This window comes from Pristiophorus japonicus, chromosome 14 (assembly GCF_044704955.1).
Source record: "Pristiophorus japonicus isolate sPriJap1 chromosome 14, sPriJap1.hap1, whole genome shotgun sequence".
NCBI classification, from domain to species: domain Eukaryota; kingdom Metazoa; phylum Chordata; class Chondrichthyes; family Pristiophoridae; genus Pristiophorus; species Pristiophorus japonicus.
The window spans coordinates 28,074,326-28,098,416 of NC_091990.1; the positions used below are offsets into that span (position 1 = coordinate 28,074,326).

The following is a 24,091-nucleotide window of genomic DNA, read 5'->3' on the forward strand; positions in this document are numbered from 1 at the left end:
TCCTTCTGTGTTGTAATTTTGCTATGACTCTATCCACAGCTTTGTGCAATTTCATTATTAATATACCTTTTTCCAAAGTATAATGTACCCAAGTTTGCTGACGATACAAAGCTGGGTGGGAAAGTAAATTGTGACGGGGATACAAAGAGGCTGCAAACTGATATAGATGGGTTAAGTGAGTGGGCAAGAATGTGGCAGATGGAGTATAATGTGGAGAAATGTGAAATTATCTACTTTGGTAAGAAAAATAGAAAAGCAGAGTATTTAAATGGTGAGAGATTGGGAAACGTTGATTTTCAGAGGGACCTGGGTGTCCTTGTACATGAATCACAAAGTTAACGTGCAGGTACAGCAAGCAATTAGGAAAGCGAATGGAATGTTAGCCTTTATTACAAAAGTACTGGAGTACGAGAGTAAAGGGGCAAAATTGCCCCTCTCTGTTAGCTCCGCAAATCGGCAGCCACACTGCGGAGTGGAAAGGCCACTGATAGCCCTCCCGAGGTTTCCCGGCGGTGCCCCGATCTCCCCCCTCACCGCTCCGCTGTTGCCGATCCGCGGTAAGTGCGTCGTCACCGTGCGCACCGCCGATCTACCCCCCCCCCCCCCCCCGGCCGGCAACATTCCCCTCTGAAAATCTTCGGCCGCCTGGCGGTGCCAAAACCTATTTTTCCCGGTGGTCCAGTGAGGCTGTGGCTTTCTGCAACAGCAGTGTGGCTTCCCTTAAAGGGGAGGCCGCTGCCGCCATGTGTTTTTTTTTTGTCAGCCTGACCATTATGCTCCCAGGTTCAGCCGGGCTGCCAAATGGCAGCCTGGCACTCCCTCTTGTGTGCCTGGCCGCTGGCCTGGCCACAACCCTCCCTGGTGGCCCAGTTGGCTGAAGTTTTAAAATCGCTGAGGCTCTCCCCTTTAAGTGAAGGGGAGAGCCGTGGTAATGTGGCGCCGTGATAACGTCATGGCGGGGGTCACTCCGCACTGCCCCCAACTTCCGCCACTCAGGTGTTACCACCGCCGAGTACCTGCCCCCGAAGTGCTGTCAGCGCCCCCATCAGGAGTGACATCCGGATCCAAGGGGAAAAAAAAACAACAAAGATCGGAAGGTCGCTCAAGAGGTGACCTGAACCACAGCTGTGGTTAAAAACCATGGGCGGGGGGCAGTTTCTACCCCAAGAAGTCTTGCTACAATTATAAAGAGCATTGGTGAGACCACACCTGGAGCACTGTGTAGTTTTGGTCTCCTTACCTAATGAAGGATATACTTGCCTTCGAGCCAGAGCAACTAACAATTCACCAGACTGATTCCTGGGAAGGGGGATTGTCCTATGAGGAGAGATTGAGCAGACTAGGCCTACATTTTCGAAAGTTTTAAAAGAATGAGAGGTGATCTCATTGAAACATACACAATTCTTACAGGGCTTGACAGGGTAGATGCAGGGAGGATGTTTCCTCTGGCTGAGGAGTCTAGAACTAGGGGTCAGTCTCAAAGTAAGGGGTCGGCCATTTAGGACTGGGATGAGGAGAAATTTCTTCAGAGAGTGGTGAATCTTTGGAATTCTCTACCCCAGAGGGCGGTGGATGCTCAGTAACATTGAGTATATTCAAGACGGAGATCGATAGATTTTTGGATACTAAGGGGATCAAGGGATATGGGGATATTGCAGGAAAGTGGAGTTGAGGTAGAAGATCCGCCTTGATCTTACGGAATAGCAGAGCAGGCTCGAAGGGCCGTATGGTCGACTGCTGCTCCTAATTCTTATGTTCAAAGACAGGTTGAGAAATATTACTCGTTGTCATGCGTGGGATATGGAACTATTCCATTTATGTGGGATAACAGCCCGTATATGATCCGTTGCTAAGTTAAAAAAAATTCAGGTGGTTATGTGCTTTCTCTCAGTATTGGCAAATGCTAGTTATCACCACAGCAACTGATGATGATCTTTACTTCCTCTACTTTAAAGTAATCTGCACAAGAAATATTACTGCTGTGTCAAATCAGAAATTACTGCCAAATGATTCTGCCAGTGAATGTTTAATGTTGTGATGCTTGATCATTAAAGCAATGATACGATGGAGAAAGGTGCCCATTTTTCTCTCAAGGCAAATTTAAAAATTCACCCGCACAACCAATCCCTCTGCACCCTGAGTATTGTGCTCCAAACATGAAGTAAAACTCTCTGGACATCAGAAACCCAGGAACAAATGTTCTCTTTTTAGGTTGTGGGTTCAAGTCCCACTCCAGGAACTTGAGCACATAAATCTAGGCTGACACTCCAGTGCAGTGCTGAGGGAGTGCTGCACTGTCGGAGGTGCCATCTTTCGGATGAGATGTTAAACCGAGGCCCCGACTGCTCTCTCAGGTGGATGTAAAAGGTCCCATGGCACTATTTTGAAGAAGAGCAGGAGAGTTATCCCTGGTGTCTTGGCCAATATTTATCCCCCAATCTACATAACAAAAAAACCCAGATTATCTGGTCATTATCACATTGCTGTTTGTGGGAGCTTGCTGTGCGCAAGTTGGCTGCCGCGATTCACAAATTAAAACTGTGACTACACTCCAAAAGCACTTCATTGGCTGTAAAGCACTTTGAGACATAAGAACATAAGAAATAGCATCAGGAGTAGGCCATACGGCCCCTCGAGCCTGCTCTGCCATTCATAAAATCATGGCTGATCGACGTCTGGTGGTCGTAAAAGGCGCTATATAAATGTATCTTTTTTAAAGTGTTTTTGAAATTTGCGAATTAATTCAATTATTTTTTTAAAAATCAGTCAGTAAAATCCACCTGCCTGCTGAAATCCCCTAGCCACGGGAGGAGGTGATAACTACCATGCTGTATCCTGAGTAGAAATGAAATCATTAAAGCTATTATTAGGAGGACGAACTTCTATTGCAGTAATACTGCAGAACAAAGAATTTCTACAGCACCTTCCACGACCGCTGCACGTCCCAAAGCGCTTTACAGCCAATGAAATACTTGTTGAACTGTAGTCACCAATGTTCCCCTTAATTTTGGGGGGGTGAATGATCCCTTTAAGGGGCGCATTCACAGTTTGAGGCACACGTGAAATTTACCATTGCGTGGGACTGGCAGAGAGCCACACAGCTTAGAGGGAACACTGGTAGTCACTGTTGTAATGTAGGAAACGCAGCAACCAATCTGCGCACAGCAAGGTCCCACTGTCTGTTTTAGTGAGGTTGAGTGAGGGATAAATATTACTGAGGACACCGGTGATAACTCCCCTGCTCTTCTTCGAAATAGTGCCATGGGACTATTTATGTTCACCTGAGGGGGTAGACAGGGCCTCGGTTTAACGTCTCATCCAAAAGACAGAACCTCTGACAGTGCAGCGCACCCTCAGCACTGCACTGGAGTGTCAGCCTAGATTTATGTGCTCAAGTTCTGCAGTATTACTGCAATACAAGTTCTTGCCTTGGAGGCGATGCAACAAAGGTTCACTGGATTGATTCCTGGGATGAGGGGGCTGTCTTATGATGAGAGATTGTGTAAAATGAGCCTATACTCTCTGGAGTTTAGAAGAATGAGAGGTGATCTGATTGAACATACAAGATTCTGAAGGGGATTGACAGGGTAGCTGCTGAGAGGATGTTTCCCCCTTGCTGGAGTGTCTAGAACTAGGGGGCACAGTCTCAGGATAAGGGGTCGGCCATTTAAGACAGAGATGAGAAGGAATTGCTTCACTCAGAGGGTTGTGAATCTTTGAAATTCTCTGCCCCAGAGGGCTGTGGATGCTGAGTCTCTGAATATATTCAAGGCTGAGAAAGATAGATTTTTGGAGTCTAGGGGAATCAAGGGATATGGAGATCGGGCGGGAAGGTGGAGTTGAGGCCAATGATCAACCATGATCTTATTAAATGGCAGAGCAGACTCGAAGGCCGTAGGGCCTACTCCTGCTCCTATTATTTATGTTCTCATGTTCTAAGTCTCTGGACCCACAATCTTCCTACTCATAGGCGAGGGTGCTGCTAAGTAGATTTAAATGTATTTTTTTCCACAGTGCTTTGAGTGAAGTAGTGAAGCAGGATTGAGAACAAGGATTGTAAATGTTTGAAAATGTATAGAGATATTGAAGTTGAGAATGTGGGAATTAAGGGCCCAAGTTTCCACATGATTCGCGCCTGATTTTTAGGAGCACCCGCTCCCCCCCCGCCCCGACCCGACACCCACTTCTCTCTTTCTCCCCCCCCCCCCCCCCACCACCAACTGACCCGACTGTTCCCCGTCTCTCTCCCTCCCTCCCTCCCTCCCTCCCTCCCTCCCTCCCCCCCTCCCCCCCTCTCTCCCCCTCCCTCTCAGCGGCACGAACAACTGCAGAATTCTCCCTGGCTGAAGCACTTTCACACAGGTAGGAAGATGGTTTATTTAATCTTTTCTTGGCTTATAAATGTTTATTCAGGTTGGATTTATTTGTATAATATTTGTAGAAGTATAAATAAGGATTTATTGTCGAATTTAATGAGTTCCCTCTCCCCCCCCCCCCCCCCCCCCACTCCCCCCCACCTCGTTCTGGACGCCTAATTTGTAACCTGCGCCTGATTTTTTTTGTGTGTAGAACAGACTATTTTAGAAATCGCAATTCTCCACTTTTTTTTTTCTGCAGTTCTAGGCAGGTAGAACAGTTCTAGTTTAGAACAGAATTTTTTCTTCAAAAGGGGGCGTGTCCGGCCACTGACGCCTGATTTGAAAGTTTCCACAGTGAAAACGTACTCCAAACTAAAGTAGAATGGAGCAAGTGAAGATTTTTGTAGAACTGAAAAAACCTGTTCTACACATTAAAAAATCAGGCGCAGGTTACAAATTAGGCGTCCAGAACGAGGTGGGGGGGAAGGGAACTCATTAAATTCGACAATAAATCCTTATTTATACTTCTACAAATATTATACAAATAAATCCAACCTGAATAAACATTTATAAGCCAAGAAAAGATTAAATAAACCATCTTCCTACCTGTGTGAAAGTGCTTCAGCCACGGAGAATTCTGCAGCCGTTCGTGCTGCTGAGCGAGAGAGAGAGAGGGAGGGAGGGAGAGAGGGAGGGACGGGGAACAGTCGGGTCAGTTGGTGGTGGGTGGTGGAGAGAGAAGTGGGTGTCGGGTCGGGGCGGGGGGGGAGCGGGTGTCGGGTCTGGGGGGGGGGGGGGAAGCAGGAGCTGGCCGTGGGAGGAGCCTCATTCACGCAGCCCCAGTGAGGCCATTCGGCCAGGGCTAGGGGCTGCGTGCTTTGGGCCCCTCCCACACAGTTCGGCGCCTGGAGCTACTGCACTTGCGTGCCCACTGTAGCGCGCATGTGCAGAGGTCCCGGCACTGTTTTCAGCGCTGGGACCTGGCTCCGCCCCCCCACAGCTCGTGCTGGCTGCGCCGAGGGCCAGAGGACCTGTAAGTAGGTGGAGAATACCGAGGATTTTTTTAGGCGCGAAAAACAGGCGCCCAGCTCGGAGGGGCGCCCGTTTTTTTTCTTGTGGAAACTTGGGCCCTAAATATGGACAGTGTAAGCTAACAAAGAATTCATGGAGGAATAGCCATGACATCTCAGACTCGAGACTGCAAAATGTTACAACACGAACACATATTGAAACAAAACCCACAGCTTGCAGAAAAACCTCAAGGTCTTAGTAACTCATAATGGGCCTTTGTGTAAAATCATACCATTCTTAGATCGGCTTATGAGTGGACAATGGTAAAGAGGGATCAAAGAGGATAGGCTGAAATAGGATGTCACTCTAATTGTATCTCGTTATCTTTTACCGAAAATGTATAACCGTCGTCCCTTTACAATGTAAACTCACTTTGTCCATAGGAAGTGAGTGTGATCTATCAGATTTGCATTCCTTCTGTCTGATAAGGTCCCCGATCGGGATTTGCTTTTTAAATAAAGCTTGCTTTGTTTAAAGCACAATCGGTATTCGACTCAGTGATTTCACTGAACCAGATTGAGGGAAAAGAATCCAGAAATCAACATTTGGTGTCAGAAGTGGGATCTCAACGGACGACTGCCGAAAACTTGCGAATTAAGAGCCAGACTAGCCTTGGACGAGACGAGGGGAAAGTGGCCACTGGAATGAGTATACTTTCAATACTGCTCCAGTTTCCCCCGGTTTCAAAAGTCTGAGGAAAGTTTAGCCACTCGCTGGTTCTCAGGTAGTGTCTGAATGAGATCCAGGACAATCTGGTGAATACCTTTCAAACTTAGAATAGGGATAGATCAAATCCGTGAGGCGACACGGAAGGTAGGGATCGTTAGAGCTAGATAGGGATAGATCAAATCGTGGGGACGCAATTCGTGCGGCGACACGAACAGGAAAACCGTGCGGCGACACGGAGGGATAGAGAATCGCGCGAACCGCGTAGGGAAACGCGGAGGTTAGGGAATTACGTAAAATTAAGCTGCGGGACTGTGTAAATTTTAAATTGTACTTGCGCCAGGTACGGCATCGATCTTGTATATCACTTGGTCCGCCTAGGCTCTGAGTAAGATAACTGAAACCACCACGGGGCGACGTGGAGACAATCAGGACTAATTAGGACCCTGATCTAACGTGCGGCGACACAGGATGGGTAATTTAGATAAAACTACCGAATTCCCTGAAAGGTCATGGATCCAAAAATAGAGCCGGCCAAAACAATTAATAGGAAAGGAGAGAGACTCTTGTGAACGTCTGTTTTAAATGAGAAATGCTTGTGTGATTTTTACTGTGGGGGGGAAAAAAAAAAAAGCCGGGGAGTTGTGGTTTGTTTTAGCTCCACCCACTTTTTCAAACACAAGTTTTTTTTTTTAACCCTTCGTAGTGTTGTCCTGTGTGTGGGAAGTTTAAGAGTGTGAACCTTATTGAATTACAAAGTTTGAATCGGGATTTTGAGATATTCAGAGAAGGCACAGCAAAACAACTGCTGATGAATTCATGGAAAGATTTATTGAAATATACGGAAGTCAATCAGGAGATAATGCCTTCAGGGCAGGAGAGGATCCTCAATTCTGCACTATCCTACTTCAGTGCCTGCCCTATTCGATTGCTCACGCTATCCGGACAAATAATATGAATTGGGCAGATAGGAAGAGGTCGGGGCTGGGAAAGACAAGATGGATGCTTTAATTGTGGGCAAGAAAGACATTGGAATAGAAATAATACTTGCCTGATACAATAAAGAAATAGATACTCAAACAAAACAAATTGAAGAGTTAAAAGGCCAAGATAAATAAGCTGAAAGAGGTCCACAAACCCAACTTAACCCTGACCTCTGATTTCACGGAGTGACCTCGACATGCATGGATATAACGCAGAATCAAGGGACCTGTGGGCCCTGGTAAAGCAAACCCTGAGCCCCACTGGGCATGCCCGATTTCTAACTCACCTAGGACGTGCTACTCATCACCTAAACGCTGTCTTTAATGCTCTCACCACAACCCTTCAGAAGCCCATCAGTATGGCCGCAGTATTAGAAACTAAACCCAAACGAGAAGAAACTGCCGATGAATTCATGGAAAGATTTATTGAAATATACGAAAGTCAATCAGGAGATAATGCCTTCAGGGAAGGAGAGGATTCTCCTCAATTCTGCGCTATCCTACTTCAGTGCCTGCCCTATTCAATTGCTCACGCTATCCGGACAAATAATATAAATTGGGCAGATAACAGTAAAGCCCAGATGGAAAGGGCGGTTAAATATTATTGGCAGGAAAAGAAAGGAGAGGGGGGAGGTGCGCCCCCAACCCGGGTCAAGACTGAATACGTGACTAGAAAGGAAGAGCCGCCTCGGGTGGAAGGACCAAAACCTGACCCAAGGGGATACCAGATGGAACCGCAGTGTTGCGTGCAGGGTTGGGTGGATAAACACGGATACGGTTATACCAAACACCCAAATGGCCCGGGCCCTGCTAATTACGGACCGCCCTACTGTCCCCGGCCTGGTATGGGAAGAGGTCGGGGCTGGGAAAGACGAGATGGATGCTTTAATTGTGGGTAAGAAGGACATTGGAGTAGAGAGTGTCCCTCCCGTCGGCACGAAGGAGGAAGAGGAGGGGGGCAAGGGGGGAGAGGACGGGGATCTTACACTAACTTCTCCCAGAACAACCCCTTTGGCCAATCGTCCCCCGATTATTCGTATTGACTGCATAGCTTGATTGTGCAGGGATCCTCCCTGGATGACGAACCGATGATGATGATGATAAATTCGGAATGAGTGGCAACCCTTCTTGATAGATATGGGAGCCTTCATGTCTTCTGTACAATCAAAGCTTAAACTCCCTGCCTTCACTGAAACACTGGGACTGTCAGGATTCCTGGGACAAGTCTCTACATTCCCGGTGTCAGAATCAGTTAAAATGGGTTACCAGGAAGAATCGGTGGAACATCGATTTTGTTATTACAACCAATCTGGACTGTAACTTGATGGCTAGAGACCTCCTCTGCAAATTCCAGTTGCATTTGGAGTGTGGAGATGATGGGATTATTGTAAAACAAGGAACCCTTAAGCAGCAGTATTATACCACTAGAACCCCTCAGTGGTGGTCTCTGGACCTGCCGCAGGCACCCTATCACGTGACCCTAGCATACGATCCCAGTGGAAAGAATCAGGACCTGCAGAACTTTTATCAGGATCACGAAGGGGAAATGAAGGAAATTCTATTAAGGGCTAGAGTGACTGGACCGGAAGGGAAGGCAGATGGACAGCCCCCAACGGTGGCACCACATATTACTCGTGAAGTATTACCTCCCCACCACGCTAAAGATTTGGGAGTTATGGTGCGCCAGGCTATAGACGAGGCTGACCCTACCAGCCGGGATGTGCAAATTGTAAAACATGGCCGAACAGTCCAATTCCACGGGGACCCCGAGAAGGTCTTAACGACTCTGCAGCATCATACTGGCTCTGACATACCTGACTATGTGGATCCTCATGTGTGGGCAGAGGACCCCTCCCAAGTGGGTTATACTCCCATTGATCCGATTGAGATCCCAGTGCAGGGCAATGTGGACTGGCCCTCTATCCGACAGTACCCGCTGAAATCCCAGGCAATACCGAGTATCCACCGAGCTTTGGAGGCTAGCCGAGTCGAACCAATTTGCCAGTTTCCAGTCCCTAGCACGGCTAAACAAATGCGACAGTGGTTGGGGATGATCAATTACTGCAGATCCTGGATCCCTAATGTTGCCCTGATGACTAAGCACCTCACCCCGTATACAAATAAGGAAGACAGCTTTGAAATAGAAACCGCAGACGTCCAAGCCTTTAAGGAACTAAAGACAGCCCTGCTGCAAGCTCCGGCTTTGGGCCGGCCCCTCGATGACCGGCCCTTTCAACTGTATTGTACAGTCCTGAAAGACTGCTACTGCTGTCTTAACTCAAACACTGGGATAAGCATAGGCCTGTTGCCTACTACTCTTCCAAAATAGACCCCGTTGCCTTGGGACACCCTGTATGCACTCAAATATTAACTGCCATCTACAATAGCCTTCAATCCGCCGCCAACCTTGCCCTCCAGCAGGATATTGTTGTGTACACCTCTCACTCCGTAGCTGCCCTCCTTGGCCAACTGCAGACTCAACACCTTACCATGGCCAGGCAAAGCAGATATGAGATCTACTTACTAAACAATCCTAAGCTGACCTTTCGGCACTGTGCTGCAATTAATCCGGCCTGTTTTCTTACTGAGCTGCCCCAAGATGAGGAAGAACCCAGTCATGATTGTTTATCTTTAATTCAAGAGGCCACATCAGTCAGGGAAGATTTAGTTGATATACCAATGGAAGATCCAGACTGTATTATGTATGTTGACGGAAGTTCTTCTATTAATCCAGAAGGTACACGAATCTCAGGATACGCCATAGTAAACCAGGAGAATCAGGTCTTGGAATCTGCCGCCTTTGAAACTGCCTATTCTGCCCAACAAGCTGAACTATTCGCCCTCACCCGAGCCTATATCTTGGCCAAAGACCTCAAAGTCAATATCTATACCGACTCTAGGTATGCCTTTGGGGTGGCCTATGATTTTGGACAATTATGGAAAAATAGGGGATTCCTAACCTCACAGGGGAATGAGATATCCCATAAGCAACTAGTATCTGATTTGTTGCAAGCCCTCATGCTCTCCAAGCACATTGCCATTGTTAAATGTACCGCCCACACCACTGGAAAATCCCCGGTTGATATAGGGAACCACTGCTGACAAAGAGGTTAAACAGGCCTCTCGTGACCAACAGATGGTAGTGCCCAAAATGATGAGTCAGACTAAAAATCCTGCGAAGGATAAGTTAGCCTCGGAAAAACCAATGCCAACCATCCAAGATGTTATTAAAGCACAGGAGGACGCTCCTGAAAAAGCAAAACTGTTGTGGAAAAATTATGGATGTACTTATGACAATGTTTCTAAACTCTGGACCACTCCCGCGGAACAGACTTGCATGTCTGATTTGGCTTTATGGGTTATTGAATGAGTAGCAAAATGCATACATTGTGGAGCAAGGACCACGAGTGACACACTTTTGGCTACTTGGTGGCACCCTAGACTCCAGGCGCTTGCCCAGAACATCAGTAGTCGTTGCCTGGTTTGCCAGCAACATAATCCAGGGAAGGGAGTTCCCTGTGATTGCGGTAAAACGCCCCTACCCGAAGGTCCCTTTGAGACATTTCAGTTGGACTACATTGAGTTGCAAAAAGTTCAGTGTTACAAATATGTGTTAGTAATAGTAGATGTGTTTAGCAGATGGATTGAAGCCTACCCTACCCTGGACAATAAGGCTCAAACTGTTGTTAGGGTGGTAATGAAGGAAATTGTTCCTAGATATGGTATCTCAGCTCGACTGATGATTATCTATGTTCTTTCTCTGATTCAGGCTCTGCGACTAGCTCACAACCAGGTTCGAGAGGCTCACCTCGACCTCCCAGTTTTACCCGAATTGTCCCTCGTGGTACCTGGGAAGTATGTCCTGATTAAGAAATGGATTCGGAAGGGATTAGAGCCATGATGGGAGGGGCCTTTTCAGGTGTTACTCATTACCCCCACTGCAGCCAAGGTTGAGGGGAAAAGTGCCTGGGTTCACCTGCACCACTGCAAGCTCACCACCTTCTAACGAACCTATTTTACTGGTTATTCTAATTCCTGTTTCTGTTCCAGATTTCCTCTTCTCCATAGCTGAACAAGACCATTGGCATCCTAATTGGAACATGGGTCCCGAGGAGACCAGTTTGAACTTTTACCCGTAGTGATAGACAGCCAGCTACACCGACGGTGACCTGAGAAGAGAGACGGGAAAACCAAACTCTTTTAATCAGCAAAATATCCTAAGTGTTATCATGGAATGATAAAAGGGGGAATGTGAATGTTTGAAAATGTATAGAGACATTGAAGTTGAGAACGTGGGAATTATATATGGACAGTGTAAGCTAACAAAGAATTCATGGAGGAATAGCCATGACATCTCAGACTCGAGACTGCGAAATGTTACAACACTAACACATATTGAAACAAAACCCACAGCTTGTAGAAAAACCTCAAGGTCTTAGTAACTCATAATGGGCCTTTGTGTAAAATCATACCATTCTTAGATCGGCTTATGAGTGGACAATGGTGAAGAGGGATCAAAGAGGATAGGCTGAAATAGGATGTCACTCTAATTGTATCTCGTTATCTTTTACCGAAAATGTATAATCGTCGTCCCTTTACAATGTAAACTCACTTTGTCCGTAGGAAGTGAGTGCGATCTATCAGAGTTGCATTCCTTCTGTCTGATAAGGTCCCCGATCGGGATTTGCTTTTTAAATAAAAGCTTGCTTTGTTTAAAGCACAATCGGTATTCGACTCAGTGATTTCACTGAACCAGATTGAGGGAAAAGAATCCAGAAATCAACAGGATGGTTGAGCATGGAGATAACTGCTCAGGAAGTGACACAAACTAATTAGCGAGTGGGTGAGGTGGTGGGAGTCCTTAATTGCATTTCTTTCATAGTCGGAGAGATGTTTTGCACTTTCATCTGCTTTGGTTGAACAAATTTAAAAAAGTTTCTAGAACAATCTTTAAAGCAACTCTGTTTTGGCAGTCACTTTGCTCAAGTTGTCTTTTCTCAAGGAGAAGGAAGTAATATTTGCACAGGGTCAATATAGCAATTTACCACACTGCTGTGAGATAAATTAGATGGAAAGCAGTGTGATTTTATCCAAGCAGGATATTGCACTGGATATCCAAAGATCCTGGCAGCGACATAACTGGGTAAGAGAGATTGAAAGTTTTTAAAAAGCTTCAGGTTTTCAAGTTTTCATGTTTTGATTAGTGATGTGTTTGGGATTGTTTGGTGAAATTTCCTATAGACTGGGAATTACTGTTGGTGATATTAACAGCCGAACCCGTGCTATGTGCACTAGTCTAACAATGCATTAACTTGTTTATAGGAACAGGAGACCATTCAGGCCCTTGAACCTGTTCTGCCATTCAATGAGATCCTGGCTGATCTGTATCCTAACTCCATCCACCTGCCTTAGCTTCATATCCCTTGGCTAGCACAAATCTATCATTCTCAGATTTCAAATTATTAACTGAGCTAGCATCTTACTGCTTTTTGTGGGGGAGAGTTCCACACTTTTACCGCCCTTTGCGTGAAGAAGTGTTTCCAAACATCGCTCCTGAATGGGCTGGCTCTGATTTTTATGGCTCTGTCCCCCTTGTCCTAGACTCCCTCGCCAGCGGAAAAAGTTTCTTTCTATCTCCCCTATCAATTTCTTTCAAAATCCGAAAAACCTCAATCAAATCACCCCATAACCTTCTATATTAAAAAATACTTGGATGTGCACTTGAAGTGCCGTAACCTACAGGGCTACGAACCAAGAGCTGTAAAGTGGGATTAGGCTGGATGGCTCTTTGTCGGCGCGGACACAATGGGCCAAAATGGCCTCCTTCCGTGCTGTAAATTTCTATGTTTCTATGATTCTTTATTCCAGGAAATACAAGCCTCGTTTATGTAATCTCTCATAATTTAACTCTTGGCGCTCTGGTAACATTCTGGTGGATCTGCACTGCTCTTCTTCCAAAGCCAAGCACAGTGCTCCAGATGTGGTCTAACCAGGGCTTTGCATAGCTGCAGCAAAACTTCCTCCCCTTTTATATTGTAGCCCTCCAGTTATAAAGGCTAGCATTCCATTAGCCTTTTTGTTTATTGTGTGTACCTGGCTATTACATTTCGATGATTTGTGTCGATGGAAGTGTTTATTTTGTAAGAGGAATGCCATGTAAACACGTTCAGTATTCATCCACTAATATCACCAATGGTAATTTCTAATCTGATATGACTTCAAAATGGTTTCTGTAGTGTATGGAGAAAGAGTCAGACTGATTACTGTGAGCTCAATGTAAAGTGTGACCTTGGTCTTTTATTGCAGATCTCCAGAGTGCCTCTCCAACCTGTGAAGCCTCTTTATATACCTGTGCTCCCAAGGGATTATGGGTCCCTTGGGACTCCAGGGGATGAGCCCTCTGGTGGCTGTACAGAGTAAATATACATATATAACAACACTCTCTTTTCCTTCCCTCCCTCCCCCCCCCCTCCCCCCCTCCCCCCCCCCCCCGCCCCCCCCCCCCGGTGCCCTTGTTGCCCTGGTTGATTGTCTCGGTGTGAAAACTGGTGGTGTTGAATCATTTGTTGGGCCTTCACTGGGCTGCTGTGCAGCTGGCCATGCTGGGCTGCCTGGTGTGTTGGGCCCTGCAGGGCTGCTGTGGATGATGGGTTCTGCTTCGTGGTCAACCGTGGTGCCGGTTGCCACTGGTGTGTATGTTGGGGCATCAAAAAAGGTAGGGTCCAAGGTGGGTTACTCAGGATAGTCTGTGAATCTGAGTTTGATTTGGTCCAAGTGTTTCCGGTGAATGAGTCCATTTGAAAGTTTGACCCGAAACACCCTGCTCCCTTCTTTAGCCACGACAGTGCCGGGAAGCCACTTGGGCCCTTGTCCATAATTTAAAACAAATACAGGATCATTGATTTCAATCTCGCGTGATACATTTGCGCTATCATGGTATGCACTTTGTTGAAGCCGCCTGCTCTCTACCTGTTCATGTAGATCAGGGTGAACTAACGAGAGCCTTGTCTTAAGTGCTCTTTTCATGAGCAGTTCAGCAGGTGGGATCCCAGTGAGTGAGTGAGTGGGGTCTCGTACAGTAGCTAAGCAGGACTCGGGATAGGCGAGTCTGCAGTGAGCCTTCAGTTACCCTCTTCAAGCCTTGCTTGATGGTTTGCTCTGCTCTCTCTGCCTGACCATTGGACGCTGGTTTAAATGGAGCAGATGTGACATGTTTGATCCCGTTGCGGGTCATGAATTCTTTGAACTCAGCACTGGTGAAACATGGCCTGTTGTCGCTCACCAGGACAACAGGTAAGCCGTGTTTGGCAAACATGGTCCGCAGGCTTTCAGTGGTGGCAGCGGACATGCTAGCCGACATTATCTCACATTCAATCCACTTGGAGTACGCGTCTACAACCACAAGGAACATTTTACCCAAGAACAGGCCTGCATAGTCGATGTGTACCCTAGACCACGGTTTGGAGGGCCAAGACCATAAACTTAGCGGCGCCTCCCTGGGTACATTGCTTAACTGCGAGTGTGTATTACATCTGTGAACGCAGGACTCCAAGTCCGCATCGATACCGGGCCACCACACGTGGGATCTGGCTATCGCTTTCATCATTACGATGCCTGCGTGGCTACTGTGCAGGTCATTGGTGAAAGGTGTCTCTGCCCTTCTTGGGGACCACTACACGATTGCCCCACAGAAGGCAGTCAGCCTGTATAAACATTTCATCTTTGCGCTGCTGGAACAGCTTTATCTCTTCCTGCATTTCCACTGGGACACTGGACCAGCTCCTGTGAAGCACACAGCTTTTGTCTAGAGATAATAAGGGGTCCTGACTTGTCCAGCTTTTGATCTGCCGGGCAGTGACGGGTGATTGCTCACTCTCAAAAGCTTCCATAACCATGACTAGATCTGTGGGCTGCGCCATTTCTACCCCCGTGGTGGGCAATGGCAGCCTGCTGAGAGCATTGGCGCAGTTTTCTCTGCCTGGCCTGTGGCGGATGGTGTAGTTGTATGCAGACAATGTGAGCGCCCATCTCTGGATGCGGGCCGATGCGTTGGTATTTTTCCGTTTACTCTCGGACAACAAGGATATAAGTGGCATATGGTCAGTTTCCAATTCGAATTTTAGCCCAAACAGGTATTGATGCATTTTCTTTACCCCATAGACACACGCTAACGCTTCTTTTTCAATCATGCTGTAGGCTCTCTCAGCCTTGGACAGACTCCTGGATGCATAAGCAACCGGTTGCAGTTTCCCGAAATCATTGGCTTGTTGCAATACACACCCGACACCATATGACGATGCATCACATGCTAGTACCAAACGCTTACATGGATCGTACAACATAAGCAATTTGTTTGAGCATAACAATTTTCTTGCTTTTACAAAGGCATTTTCTTGGCTTTTACCCCAAACCCATTTGCCCCCTTTTCGTAGTAAGACATGTAATGGTTCTAGCAATGTACTGAGACCTGGTAAGCAGTTAACAAAGTAGTTCAAGAGTCCCAGAAACGACCGCAGCTCCGTCACGTTCTGTGGCCTTGGTGCGTTCTCGATTGCCTCCGTCTACATGTTGGTGGGCCTGAGGCTGTCTGCTGCAATCCTCCTTCCCACTTCAGGCACCAGGAAAACGCACTTCGAGCGTTTTAACCTGAGCCCCACGCAGTTGAGTCGACTAAGAACCTCCTCTGGGTTCTGCAGATGCTTGGCTGTGTTCCGACCTGTGACCAAGATGTCGTCCTGGAAGACCACTGTGTGCGGGACCGACTTCAGTAAACTTTCCATGTTTCTCTGGAATATCGCCGCCGCTGATCGGATTCCAAATGGGCACTTGTTATAAACAAAAAGACCTTTGTGTGTATTGATGCAGGTGAGGGCCTTCGATGATTCCTCCAGTTCCTGCGTCATGTAGGCTGAAGTCAGATCCAGCTTCGTGAACGTCTTTCCTCCCGCCAGCGTTGCAAAGAGGTCGTCGGCTTTTGGGAGTGGGTATTGGTCCTGCAGGGAGAAACAATTGATAGTTACTTTGTAATCGCCAGAGATTCTGACGGTGCCGTCTTCCTTGAGGGCTGGGACAATAGGATTGGCCCACTCATTGAACTCGATAGGGGAAATGATGCCCTCTCTTTGCAGCCAGTCTAGCTCGCTCACTACCCTTTCTCTCATCATGTCCGGTACTGCTCTCGCCTTGTGATGGATGGGTCGCACCCCCGGAATTAGGTGGATCTGCACTTTTGCTCCTTGGAATTTTCCGATGCCTGGTTCGAACAGCGAAGGAAATTTGTTTAAGACCTGGACACACGAAGTGTTGTCAGCGGGTGATAGCGCTCGGACGTCGTCCCAGTTCCAGCGTATCTTTCCCAGCCAGCTCCTGCCGAGCAGCGTGGGACCATTGCCCAGTACCACCCAGAGTGGTAGTTTGTACACTGCTCCATTGTCAGAGACCTTTACTGTAGCACTGCCGATTACAGGAATCAATTCTTTAGTGTAAGTTCTTAGTCTCATGCGAACTGGAGTTAAGACTGGCCTTGAGGCCTTGTTGCACCACAACCTTTTGAAAGTCTTTTTGCCCATGATGGACTGGCTCGCGCCCAGCTCCATTGACACCAGGAGTCCATTTAGTTCAACATTCAGCATTATCGGGATACAATTCGTGGTGAATGTGTGCACCCCATGTACCTCTGCTTCCTCTATCTGAGGCTCTGGTTTGTAGTGATCCTCCATGGATCTGTGCTCCTCTGCAACGTGATGGTTTGCAGGTTTAACAGGCTTACCAGCTTGCCTGCACACTTGTTGGAGGTGTCCCATTGTTCCACAGCCCTTGCAAACGTATCCTTTGCATCGGCATGAATGGAAACAATGATTACCCCCGCAGCGCCAACAAGGTGTTAATGGCCTTGCATTCATCACCCTTGATGGTGGACTCTGAGACATCTGCGGACATGTAGCTGTAGGTATGTGTGACCTGCCCTGTTCATTACGATTCAAAAACATCACTTTGTTCACAGTACTTATAACAGCACTTGTGTGCTGAGAGATTTGCTTAGAATTGTCACTGGTGGCAATGAACGCCTGGGCTATCGCTATGGCCTTACTCAAGGTTGGGATCTCTACAGTCAAAAGCTTGCGAAGTATGGTTTCGTGGCCAATGCCAAGTACAAAAAAGTCTGAGCATATGCTCCAAATGTCCTTCAAATTTGTAATGTCCTGCAAGGCGTCTCAGCTTGGTGACATAACTCGCCACTTCCTGGCCTTCAGACCTTTTGTAAGTGTAGAACCGGTACCTTGCCATCAGAACGCTTTCCTTCGGGTTCAAATGCTCTCGGATTTCTCCGTGGGTTTCGCTGGAGTGAACAGATTCTTCATGAGGCCATACGTCGGTGCCCCACAGACGGTGAGGAGGATCGTTCTACGTTTGGCAGCGCTCTGTTCCCCATTCAGCTCGTTGGCCACGAAGTATTGGTCGAATCGCTCCACAAAAGTTTCCCAATCATCTCCCTCCGAAAATTTCTCCAGGATGCCCACTGTTCTCTGCATCTTTGGGTTCGCTATCTGTATCTCGTCGCCAGTTGTAGTGTATGGAGAAAGAGTCAGACTGAGCTCAAAGTAAAGTGTGACTAGTCTTTTATTGCAGGTCTCCAGAGTGCCTCTCCAACTTGTGAAGCCTCTTTATATACCTGTGCTCCCAAGGGATTATGGGATCCCTTGGGACTCCAGGGGATGAGCCCTCTGGTGGCTGTACAAAGTAAATGCAAGTATACATATATAACAGTTTCTACCTGCATACTGCAGACAAGAATATTAAACTCAGTGCTCAATATACAAGGAGACTCTTTATGCCACAAGCATGGGTAATGGAAACATCACGATGGAAAAAACACATCAGGAAGTAATTGTGACACCCACAGGAAGTGTGCTAAATAAAAGACTTCAAATATATTATAGAAATATAGAGATAAGAAAGTGAAAGATGTCACCTATGATCTCCAAAACATTAAAAAAAGCAAGTGAGGGAGCAGAGCTCTGCGCATGTGTGCCAACACAGATCGCTAGCTCTCCTGATGGGCAGAATGTGACTTTCAGCCTCAAAGTCCATAATATAACTCTGGTTTTGCTGGCTGCGCTTTAAATTCTACAGCTCAGATTGTATAACCGCAATCTACTTTTTTATTGCGTTGAACCATCAGTTTAGAAGGACGACATTTACAATGTAAATGTAACGTTGCTATGTTTCTCTGTTTGACAGACTGTGCATTACAATTTAATTGTCTCTTTCTGTAATGTAGAAGCAGCTTAGTGCAGTTAGATGACTACATTTCTTATTAATGGTTCTTTCAGCATTTTTGCAGCCTACATAATGTTTAATTAGCTCAAAAAGACTTTATTTTAAACAGACACCAGTAATTATGTGGAGGCCGTCTGAATATCTTTAATTTCTGATTGCCTTTTGTTTTACGTTTTCAGCTTGTTATTTCATAACTATTTTGACATTTTGTCAAAGCGCCCTGATAAGTTTGTGTCGTTTGCAGATTGACTGTGATACGGAAGCAGTGGTGAATGTGACTTTACCAGCCTATGGGTCTCAGTGTCTCTCTGCCTTGTGTTCGAGAAGTGGTGACTTTGATGAATCACAAACAAAGGAACATTAGAAGCAGCGTATTTAGAACATTTCCTTGCAAACGATTTTTAAAAAATTGCTCCATTTCTTAACTGCAGTGCATATATTCCTGGATGTACTGGATTACCTGGGAATACAGGAAAATCCAGTGGTTTAGATGTAGGAAATTCCGTAATGAAATGGTTGACCATAAATAGTGGATAAGATTTAGTTTCAGACTTACTTTTGTCCACTTTCCACCAGGTATGACAATCAAATTCATGAGTAATAAAGCCAACAGGAAGAAATCAAATGCTTTCTTTCGCAGGCGATATTTCCAGTGGGACACAGATACAATTTATGGATTATTTCTAAACGAAGAATATATACGCCTACATTTTTGGTGAATGCAAACAAACATTTTCAGTGTAAAATGATTGAGCAGGGATCCTGAATAAATATCTGCTAGTCCTGTGCACATACCCACTGACGTAAGTACTTGGAACTAATTTGTGGACCTGGATAATTTCAGAGAGAGAAACAAAGTCTGGGCAAAGCCGACGGTTCCAGTATGATCCCCTTCCCATTGCTCAATAGTATGGACATTCCCAGCTTGAGCCCCATTTAATTCAGAGCTCAGTACGGATGTATCAGATTTTATCCCAATCAACTCACAATAGAGAAACAAATCCAAATTTCCCATGGAAACCGGATCTTGTTTGAGTGAAGGCTATTTACTGAAATGTGAGGTCTGGTAGTTTAAACCAGTAGACGTGGTCCATAGCAAATGGTATGTTGGCCTTCATTACTAGAGGATTTGAGTGGAAGAGTAAAGATGTCTTACTACAATTTTATAAAGGACCCTGGTGAGACCACACCTCGAGTATTGTGTACAGATTTGGTCTCCTTCATCGTCATCATAGACAGTCACTCGAAGCGAGGATGACTTGCTTCCACGCCAAAAAGGAATGAGTTCACAGATGTTTCAATGAAGAACCTAATATTCCAGATCCCAAACTACATCTTGGAGGGTGGAAGATGCCTGTGCTTGGATATTTTTAACGTGTGGTTGCAGTTGCGCACCAGCCACCACACGGGCCTCCTATTACTAATTAACCCTGTCTCATTATACAAAACAAGAACTAAAATAGCCTTAAATTAAATAAAGCCAATTACATAGGTATGAAGGACAAGTTGGCTAAGGTAGACCGGGAAATCAGACCAAAAGGCATGACGGCAAAGATACACTCCAAAATTCGCAACAAGTACACATCTCCTTGATGGTGCTGTGTAGAAGGAGCTTTACCGTCCATCTAACCTGTATCATACTTGAATTGGAAGTGCTTGATGGGGCAGTGCAGGGAAAGTTTTACTGTGTATCTACTCAGAGGACCTGGGAGTGCAAGTATGGACCTGGAACCCAGAGGCTACGAGTTCACATTGCACCATAATAAGTTGGGAAGCGGAATTCAATAAATCTGCTAATTTTAACACCAGACAAACGACCATGAAAACTCCTGGTTCGTGAATGTTGTTCAGGGAAGGGTACCTGCTACCCTGACCCGACTGGCCTCCTCCCGACTCCAGTCGCATAATATATGGTTATCTCTAAAGTGAAAGAAAATGCCACTCAGTTGTAAAGTAACTGCTACGAAACAGAACAAAAAGAGAAATAGACGATGGACCTAAAGGCAACAATCCAGCCATTAGATTGGGACAAGACTCTAAGAATTCTAGCCCAGTCGTTCTTGCAAAGTCCTTCTTACCAACATTTAGGAACTGGTGCCAAAGTTGGGAGAGCTGTCCCATAGACTAGTGAAACAACAGCTTGATATATTCTATGCACAGTCATATTTTTTAGATAACAGCCAGACTCTTCCATCACCAGTATAGAACCACCAGAGATGTGGAGGTGAGGGGAGAACCCAGTGGTCTATAATTGTGTAGGTATGGTCCTGGGAGGCCTCAACGTTGACTGCAGATCCCATGAAGTATCATGGCTGCAGATCAAATAATGCCTAGGAACCTCCTGCTGATAACCAACTACTGTTCTGCTTCAGCTGATGAATCCACACTCTGCCATGTTGAACACCACTTGCAGGAAGCACTAAGAGAGCCGTGAGTAGCTCTGGGCTGTGATGAGAATCACATTGGGAAAAATGCCAGCCTCCAGTGACTAGTCTACTCCTCAAGGATCCATTAGTGAGCCGTGCAGGTAGATCAACGGTGTCCTGGAATACTGAGGATTAATTTCGCTCAGGTATCGGATTATCTGGTCTACCTGCTATCTGCAAGGGCAATAGGCAAGGGCCATTCACTGTTTGGGGAAAAGTTGCTTACTAAACTAGATAAGAACACGAGACAAAATGTGCACAAATCCCAGAGATGAACTGATGCATGAGAGTGAGGTGTACGGTGGGGTCCCTAATCAGTTACCTGATGTTTCACCCCAAAATAAACAATATTTCTATCCCAGTCCATTTACATCATTAAATGGCCCATAGAATACAAGTTATTCTTTATAAAGTAGGACTGATTCAACCAGGCTCTTGATATGCCAAAGAGGGCTGACACATGCTGAGTTGATTGGAAACTCCTGGAGTTTTGGTCTCCTTACCTAATGAAGGATATACTTGCCATAGAAGGTTCACCAGACTGATTCCTGGGATGGAGGAATTGTCCCATGAGGAGAGATTGAGTAGACTAGGCCTATATTCTCTAGAGTTTAGAAGAATGAGAGGTAATTGCATTGAAACATACAAAATTCTTATCGGGCTTGACAGAGTAGATGCAGGGAGGATGTTTCCCCTGGCTGGGGAGTCTAGAACCGGGGGCTCACAGCATCAGAATAAGGGGGCGGCCATTTCGGACTGAGATGAGGAAAAATGTTTTCACTCAGAGGGTGGTGAATCTTTGGAATTCTCTACTCCATAGGGCTTTGGAGGTTCAGGGGCCAAAATTGATGGCCTTACCACCCACTGCCGCCGAGATCCACTGACATTCCTCCTCTGGTTCCGCCCTGTGTGAGTTTCCATTTGGTCTGGAGCGGGTGGGAGGGGGGAACCGTCCGCTGCCGAGTGGCGCAAGTGACCTCCCGCCCACCGAGATACAGATTGGTGCGGGCGGGAGTCGGCTCCAGGACGGGGCTGGTCTATCCCCGACCGTAGGTATGAAGACCTGCAAGAAAATGTTAGTAAACATTTTTTTTTAATTTTCTTTACAGCAACTTACTGGATGGGGTCCCCTGAAGGTGTTCTGATGTTTTTTTTTTTTTTGATGATTTTTATTTCCAGCTGTTCAACCCTCCCTGGGCCTGACTTCATCCTCAGCGGCACTTGGTTGGCAAGCGCCTTTGCCGCCGAGAATGAGAGCTACCGCCCAGATTGACGGCATAAGTCCCTCTTTTGCCGCTGGGTGCCCTTTTAAAGGACTTTTTGCCAAAATTCCCGCCCAAAGTACCGTAAGGTATCTCGGCAGCCATCGGCGGTCCTTTGGGCTGCACTTGGCCTTCACCAATTTCGGCCCCATAGTCTTTGAGTATATTCAAGACAGAGATCGATAGATTTTGGGATATTAAGGGAATCAAGGGATATGGGGATAGTGCAGGAAAGTGGAGTTGAGGTAGAAGGTCAGCATTGATTTCATTGAATGGCGGAGCAGGCTCAAGGGGCCGAATGGCCTACTCCTGCTCCTATTTCTTGCCTTCCTTTGTTCTTATAGTATAAAAGTCCCCTAATGTTAGCTGGCCCACATTCAGCAATCTTTGCAAGACAGGTTATAAAGACAGTGGTGAGTGTGGAAATTGGGATTATGCAGGGGAATGTGCACACTCTTGAAACTGGATTACATTGGTGGAGCCTGATGCTGATGATGTCACTGGGTGAACATTTGGAAAATAAGGTTTAGTTTACCAGTACTGAAATTCCTCAGCTTTTTAATGGGATGTGGATTTATTTTGTTTAAAAGGCTTCCACTTACCTAAAATATTTCCAACGAGCGCCACCACAAAGACGATAATGTATCCGATTATAAAGACCCACTCGTACTGTTTGGGGTATAGATACTCTCTCCATATGTACTGCAGAAATTCGTCATCATAGTCGGTGCCGGCTTCTACTGTGGGAGTCTCATTAGAGATGGGACCAGACACATAGAAAGTATCATTAGAATAGCCACTTGTATCCCTGGTCTTGGGGAACATAGCAGCGCAGCTCATCTCCAATATTGCAGCATTAGTGAGAGAATTACTTAGATTGTAGTCAGGACTCCAAAGAAACCTGAAAAAAAGAACAATAATAACAATTTCTACAATCAACATTTTTTGTACTATGACCATCATACTGTGATCCATTTCCAAGTAGGCCTAAAGACAGGCAATACAGCATTATAATCAGCTTTATAAACCAAATACGATCAAGATTTGTCTTAAATATGAAATTCCTATTCATGAGCATCCTGATTGGTTAGCATCGGTGGATATTATGCATTTATTAATTTTACAATGGCCATTTGCAGGTTGCTGGACCTAGAATTACACAACTTGGGGTAGTATCCCCTAGAATTTAGAAGGGTAAGGGGTGATCTGATTGATGTTTTCAAGATATTAAGGGAAACAGATAGGGTAGATAGAGATAAACTATTTACACTGGGGATTCTAGGACTAGGGAGCATAATCTAAAAATTAGAGCAGGATCGTTCAGGAGCGAAATTAAGGAACACTTCTACACACAAAGGGTGGTAGAAGTTTGGAACTCTCTTCCGCAAACGGCAATTGATAGATTAATTAATTTTAAATCTGAGATTGACAGCTTTCTGTTAACTAAAGGTATGGTTGGATATGGGCTAAAGACGGGCATATGGAGTTAGGTCACAGATCAGCCATGATCTCATTGAATGGCGGAGCAGGCTCGAGGGGCTGAATGACCTACTCCTGTTCCTATGTTCCTAGAAATTGGTCTCAGGCAGTGGCACAAGACAGGCGTTATCGAATTAGCCCCCGGTATATGCAGCGTCTGGTATTTAATCCTATTGACTGGAATAGACTATCAGGTGCTGTGTATAATGGGTGGCCAATCTGATCATGCCTGACTTGCATCACTGCCCAGGTTCTAGGCTTTGTGTTTTAGGACTAGCTGAAATTTAATCTTAACTTGGCTTTGTCAGCTATATTGAATGCAGTTTTGCTAATGGGTCGTTAATTGTGAGTCCTATAATTGGAGGGATCATCAGAAACTGATTGCATAACTGGAACAAAGGGAAGTCACTGAGATCAGATGCTAATTTGAAGTGTAAATATTACTCAGATTCTGTAAGTCTGGTTTTCTTCAACTATATAACGCATCTGTAAATAACCATGTTAGACAAACCGAACCTGTAGATAGATGTGCTATTTTGTGATCAAAGAATGAAATATGATTTCAT

General features: G+C 45.9%; 1 protein-coding gene across 1 annotated transcript in view; it reads right to left on the reverse strand.

Moving 5' to 3' along the window:
* The window catches only part of LOC139279583 (orexin/Hypocretin receptor type 1-like), a 50,240-nt gene extending 27,116 nt beyond the window's left edge, over nt 1-23,124 (reverse strand). The window contains exons 1-2 of the mRNA XM_070898704.1: nt 23,051-23,124; nt 22,649-22,947 (exon numbers count right to left, since the gene is read on the reverse strand). Of these exons, the coding sequence (XP_070754805.1) occupies nt 22,649-22,947; nt 23,051-23,124 (373 nt within the window). The remainder of the gene's footprint in view (nt 1-22,648; nt 22,948-23,050) is intronic.
* Between the last annotated feature and the right edge of the window lie 967 nt (nt 23,125-24,091).